The 6156-nt window shown below is 34.8% G+C and overlaps 1 protein-coding gene across 1 annotated transcript; it reads right to left on the bottom strand.

Moving 5' to 3' along the window:
* Positions 1 to 542: 542 nt before the first annotated feature.
* Positions 543 to 2480, bottom strand: LOC148198393 (uncharacterized). Its single transcript, XM_088091423.1, has 5 exons — positions 2044 to 2480; positions 1844 to 1970; positions 1470 to 1748; positions 1279 to 1383; positions 543 to 1201 (listed from the first exon to the last, which is right to left on the bottom strand). Exons 1-5 carry the CDS (start codon positions 2478 to 2480, stop codon positions 686 to 688), a joined length of 1464 nt encoding a protein of 487 aa, XP_087947549.1. The 3' UTR covers positions 543 to 685.
* Between the last annotated feature and the right edge of the window lie 3676 nt (positions 2481 to 6156).

Below are 6156 nucleotides of genomic sequence, written 5' to 3'. Positions count from 1 at the left end.
TATATAACACCGAAAATCCGTATAAAAAGTGGTGTTATATACGGATTATATACGGTCAAAAATCCGTATATAAAAAGGTCGTAGGTAAGATTACATACGGATAATCCGTATATAATTTATATACGGATAATCCGTATATAAATTATATACGGATAATCCGTATATAAATTATATACGGATAATCCGTATATAAATTATATACGGATAATCCGTATATAAATTATATACGGATAATCCGTATATAAATTATATACGGATTATCCGTATATAAATTATATACGGATAATCCGTATATAAATTATATACGGATATTCCGTATATAAATTATATACGGATATTCCGTATATAAATTATATACGGATATTCCGTATATAACTTATATACGGATAATCCGTATATAATTTACATACCGCTGACTTGAAAGCAGACCTGGTCATCCAACATCCAAAAAGAGACAATTTACAAGACCTGCCCATACCACACAGACAATTCACAAGACCTGGACATTATATCCATTCACAAATTTGATAAATAAATTAAGTGTTTAAAACCTACAAACATGCATTTCACATTAATAATAAGAAAGTTTACATAATTGTTAATCATAATAAGTTCAAATAACATGTTCAAAGTCATTGAGAGAATAAGTGTGAGTCATACACATGTCCTACTTCTAAAAACATAACTAGTAATCTCCATAAATAGTATCATCTTGTGGTTGATCTGTTGGTTGCTGTGGTTGATCTGTTGGTTGCTGTGGTTGCTGTGGTTGTTGTGGTTGTTGTGGTTGAACATTAGCTTGTGGCTGATTCTGGGATTGAAGAAATTGTTGTGCAATTACGGCTGCAGGAGGTGGAAGATACTGCATCATGACACCAATAAAGCCTTGCAATTGAGAGTTCATCTGTCGAAGTTGGTCATCATGGGTTGATACTCGTGTGTGGAGGTTAAGAATGTCCTCTGCAATCGGTTGCTGAGAAGAAGATGCCTGTGTCTGTTGTATGTAACTATCGACACAGTCATCTTGAGCACTGACATTTCCAATGCCGTATACGCGTCCCTTGTACCTTCCACCAGCAACATCCAACCAACATTGGTTCCTCAATCTTTCCTCATCTGCAGGGTCTAGGGGAGCACATGTTGAAGCCCCAACGGATGCTGTCTCAGATCTTATTTGAGAAAATCTGGCTTCAAACTCTTCCTGTTAAATGAATATCGTTAAATAGATAGACCTAAGAATTATATAACCTAATAAAGAATAAGTTAGTAGAAACTAACATGTGTCCGCCTAGACCTTTCATCGACAAATTCTCCTGTTGATGCTCGAATATGTGTCTGCTGAAATATTTCATCAACATGCACTGACCGACCAAGCTCCTGTGACTGCAAGCAAAGAAGATGTTAGTTGTTAACATCAAATATTTTTAAAGTTTATCCGTATAGAAATGTAAAAATAAATTTATATGTACCAGACGAATTGCATGCTCATGCACGCTAATGGATCCCCCAGTGTGCAAACAACCACCCTTGTCAGATGTCCTGTTCTTTTTGGCCGTTTCACATTTTTGTCTATAAAGTGGCATGTTCCACTTCTCCAAAAGACCATTCCAAACATTATCCCCCATCCAATCAGGTTTTTTTCCTTCTGTTCGAGCTTTTTTAAACATCTCAGATAATCTATGAGATGCTTTTGTGTGGAAATTTTTTTTCACCTTTTCTTCATGGTTAGACCTCCATGAAACCTTTCTCTGTTGACAAAAAAGATGAATATTGGATAAGATAATTGAGGACCTTAACATTTAAAATTAACTGTAGTACATAATGTAAATGAACACAAGTGTACCTTAAAACGCTCAAAGAAAACATCTCTTCGACTCTGAGGTATTTGTCCCCATGTCACCCATGGCTCGTCAAACTGTGCCTTGATGGTGGCTGTGATTGCTTTGGATGCTGTTTTTGTTGGATAAAACCTATACCAAAATAAAAGTCAAATATTAGAATAATACAGTATATGCTTGGAACATTAAATTGATGTTTTCTTACCCTCCTCCAATAGGTGTAATGATTGGACGATTGTTGGAAACATCTTCAAAGTCATTGGATGCTGAACTTGAACGTGGAGGGTTATCCCCTATAGGAGATGGTGATGGCATATTTGTGGGAGTTGTTGGGTTAGAACCAACATGGGGGGAGGGTGATCTCCATTGATCAGCAGCAAATTGTTGTGAACTAGGTGTGACAGGAGGAACTTCCAACGAAGGTGGAATTGATGGTGGAGTAGGTGTCAAACCAGGAACTTGTAATGGTGGTGGAACAAATCTAGCAGTGGAGGTAGAGGTAGGTGTAGATGGCTGACTACTTGAAGCATTTACGTTATTGAAACGGTTTAACAACTTGACCATATAAGATTTCTTCTTGCCCTTCTCCTTATCTGATTTTGATGAAGGTGGAATAGGAGGGTCACAACCATCTGATGCCATATTCTTCAACAAAAAACAAAATTATGGGGTCAATTTATTTTTACAATTGAATGGAAAGGAAAAGTAAGAAAAGAACATTTTGTGTTATTATCATATTACCTATTAAATGTGCAGGGAAAATGTATTGAAATTGCAAAACCTATTATTGAAGCCTTGAAAAGGAAAGGTGCTTCTGCTATGGGATTTGTTGGTTTCTGTTGGGGTGGTAAGTGGCATATATGGGTTCTAATTATCTCAAGGTTGCTAATTCCTCATATACGGGTTCTCAAACCTTCTTCCTCCAAACATAGCAATTAGAATCCTTAATTTCCACCAAGTGACAACATCTGTTTCTCTCAAAATATTTAAGCAACTAATAGTTAATCCCTTCATAATCAATTTGATCTGCACTTCTTGTAATTAACTCAGTTTGTTCTTCAAATATTCCACTTTTTTGACTATTAAAGTTTGTTCTTTGAAGAATGATGCAGATAAACTGTACAAAAAGCTCACCAATCTTAAACAAAAGAATGATGCTCCTAAAAGGCATCAGCGAGATGGCTGTTTGGGAATTTGTGGCCGGAAAGTCCATATTGTAGATCACTATGAGAGGAGATTGGGTGATATAGAAGATAATGTGAGACTGGAACAGTCCTCTGTAGAAGCAAAGGTAAACTATCTTGTTCAGCCACTAAGAACCTACATTACTGGAATTCTGAGAAAATAATTATGTTTCCTCTTAAGTGTAAAGTTGTTTAATATCTGGTTTGGATTGTAAGGTGCCTGATAGCGAACTGAAATGCTTGGATTATCATTTGCATAAACTAGATTACTGTATTCCTATAGCTGCTTCACAGTCTCTTCCTGTTTACTGATATGGAAACTTGAGAGCAGAGGGAATATGTCTTTTCGCAATCTTCATTTATTGAAAAAATGTTCTATTTGGGTTATGGCTTTTCACCCACAACTTTTTCCCTTGCAGCAAAGTCAATTACTTAACTGTTGCAGATGGATGAAGCTTCTTTTCAAGGCTAGCTAGTTAGGGTAATGTGTTGAAGGACAGACATCATATGCAGAAGCTAATGTGTTGGTAATTTTGGCAGAGACTGATTGGGTTAAGAAGAAGATAAAAAATAATGAATTGTCTAGAATTGGTTCTGGGGAATGGGTATTTGGTTCAAATCCGAATACCAGTTTTCTATTGGAGTGTTGAAAGCAGAGTAATTATTAGAAACTTGCTGTCCCAGAAACTTATCTGTATAAAGAGTATTCTCTGCTGAAAAACTACAAATAACATCACACTTGCTTAATTACATTCTACTAATCATCACATGGATCTCAGTTCCAACTAATGTATAAACATACGAGACCTTCTCAAACACAGCCAAACACAAGTATTCATCTTTATCTGCAAGCATTATGCAGTTTTCTGGTTCATATATACAGGATATCATAATTTATGATTAATACATTATGAAAAACAAGTTTTTAAAAGAGTCATTCATACACAACTTACAAGTTTGGTACACAATGTTCAGCTGTTAAAGGGAATCTTAATCTTTTTAAAGTTAGATACCCTAGGAATTCATGCACCAGGTTCGTCTCACTAATTGGTTCTAAGATTGATCATTGGCTTAAAAGTCTGGTGAGATCATTTGGTTTTTAAAAGGGTCATTCAGCTGCAACTTACAAGCTTGCTATATAATCATAATGTTTGAGAATAAAAGATAGGGTATCTTTTTTAAAGTTAGTTCTGATAGAAATTCATGTACCAGGTTCATCTCAACAAAGTATTCTTTTCGTTGAGTTTGGTACAATTAATAATTAAGAGATGTATAGAAACTCATCTCAACCACAAAATTCACATTGTAACCCGTAATTAGTAGAGTTAACCCACATAGGCACAAAGCAATTTTGCTACTGATTCAGTGAAAGACCACATAAAGGTCTATATAAGCACTAGGTGTCTGATAGATAGCTTAAAGCAAAGCATATATTTTTTATTATTCTAACTTTTATGTCTTAAAACTAAAAATTTTAGTCAGCATAATAATGATGAGAAAGACAAATATAAAAAGAGAAAATATATATGGCCTAAAGACATTACAAAACCAAATAGTTCTTTTAAGCCCTTTGAAATCACCCACTGGATAGAGGTGCACAAATAAGTGAGCTCCACTGGATAAGTTCATTGAAAAGGTTGTTTTATATATTACATTCATTCCAAGTATTTATGTTCTTGAATACGTATTTACTGTTCTTGATAAAATTTAAGTGGATTAGAAGATGGATAGATAGATCTACAGTTTGGAAGCAGGAGGTGAATAATCCAATCTTTTATATTCTTGAAGATTAAAATATAAAAGATTTATTTGTAAAAATCATGTGATGTTTAAACCAGTAAAGATATTAGATTTTCATGAATAAAACAGTTAACTGAATTGTACTGAACTAAAAAATAGTTCAGACAGTTACTTTGAGATGTTTTTAAGTACATTACAGTTTTACAGTTTTCCTAAACTAGTTTATAGTTAACTATAAAATTTGACAATACAATGTAGTACAGTGTGCTTTGCCCACCCCTAATCAAAATAACACGGAAATTGAAATTACATAAATTAATTCATCACTTGTTCTTTCTCCCCTCTACAAGTATGGGTTTATGATCACCCATGGGTACACCAACACATCGTAACTCTATTCACTGCTAGAACTGTGAAATGAATCTTCATCCTCATCTTCACTTTGTCCCTCTTCACTGCATTCTTCTTCCGATTCACTTGTTTCTTCATCCATATAGCGTTGAACTGATTGTACATTGTTGGGGTCCACTTCTTCAAGACCGGCTTCTATATCTTGCAATCGGATAACTTCTTCAACTTGAATGATGTCATTAACATGTGACATTTCCTCCACTTGGTATGGCTCAATGGCATCTACCTCATTAGAGTCTATACGACCTCTAGGTTTGGTCTTTATTGCAACACACCAACCCCGTTTGTCGGTGCGCGATGCAGGATATGGTACATAATACACTTGTTCTACATTATGTGCAATTATAAAAGGATCAAACAAGATATATCTTTTATCCATTCGAATATCCACAGTGCCATACTTTGAATCCACTCTTGTCCCTATTCTTGATGGATCAAACCAATCACAATAAAATAATACAACCTTCTTTTCAATGGTTGAGGTATTATACTCGAGCTCATATATGTGCTTAATGACACCATAGAAATCATCTTCACCCCCTTCTGTAAGGCCTTTAACATGAACCCCACTATTTATAGTCTTCTTGCCCTGGCTCCATGCATGGGTATGAAATTTATATCCATTGACAAAGTAGGTATGCCATTCCTTCACACATCTTAAAGGACCAAGTGATAAATCTCTAAGATGTTGGTTTCTGACACTTAAAGGATCGTTATGAACCTACAAAAATATATGAACCTATTCAATATAATTAAAAATGAGGAGATATGTGAATAACAAATTTATGTCGAAGAATTTGATAAGTTGTACTTGATCCCTGAACCACAATGGGAAATTTGCATGTATATGTGTCGAACTGTTTGACTCTGAAAGTTGATAGGTATGTAAGAATGATCTGTCCATAGGTATGAGAATATTCAGTCAATATCAATTTAATATGATGAAAACAAAATCCATAGACAAATGCAATTTATTTGGAGCC

The sequence above is a fragment of the Vigna umbellata genome, chromosome 5 (assembly GCF_029865625.1).
Source record: "Vigna umbellata cultivar VRB3 chromosome 5, Vumbellata_1.0, whole genome shotgun sequence".
NCBI lineage: Eukaryota > Viridiplantae > Streptophyta > Magnoliopsida > Fabales > Fabaceae > Vigna > Vigna umbellata.
Note: the sequence above shows the minus strand (reverse complement) of the source record. Positions and strands in the feature narration are given on the sequence as shown.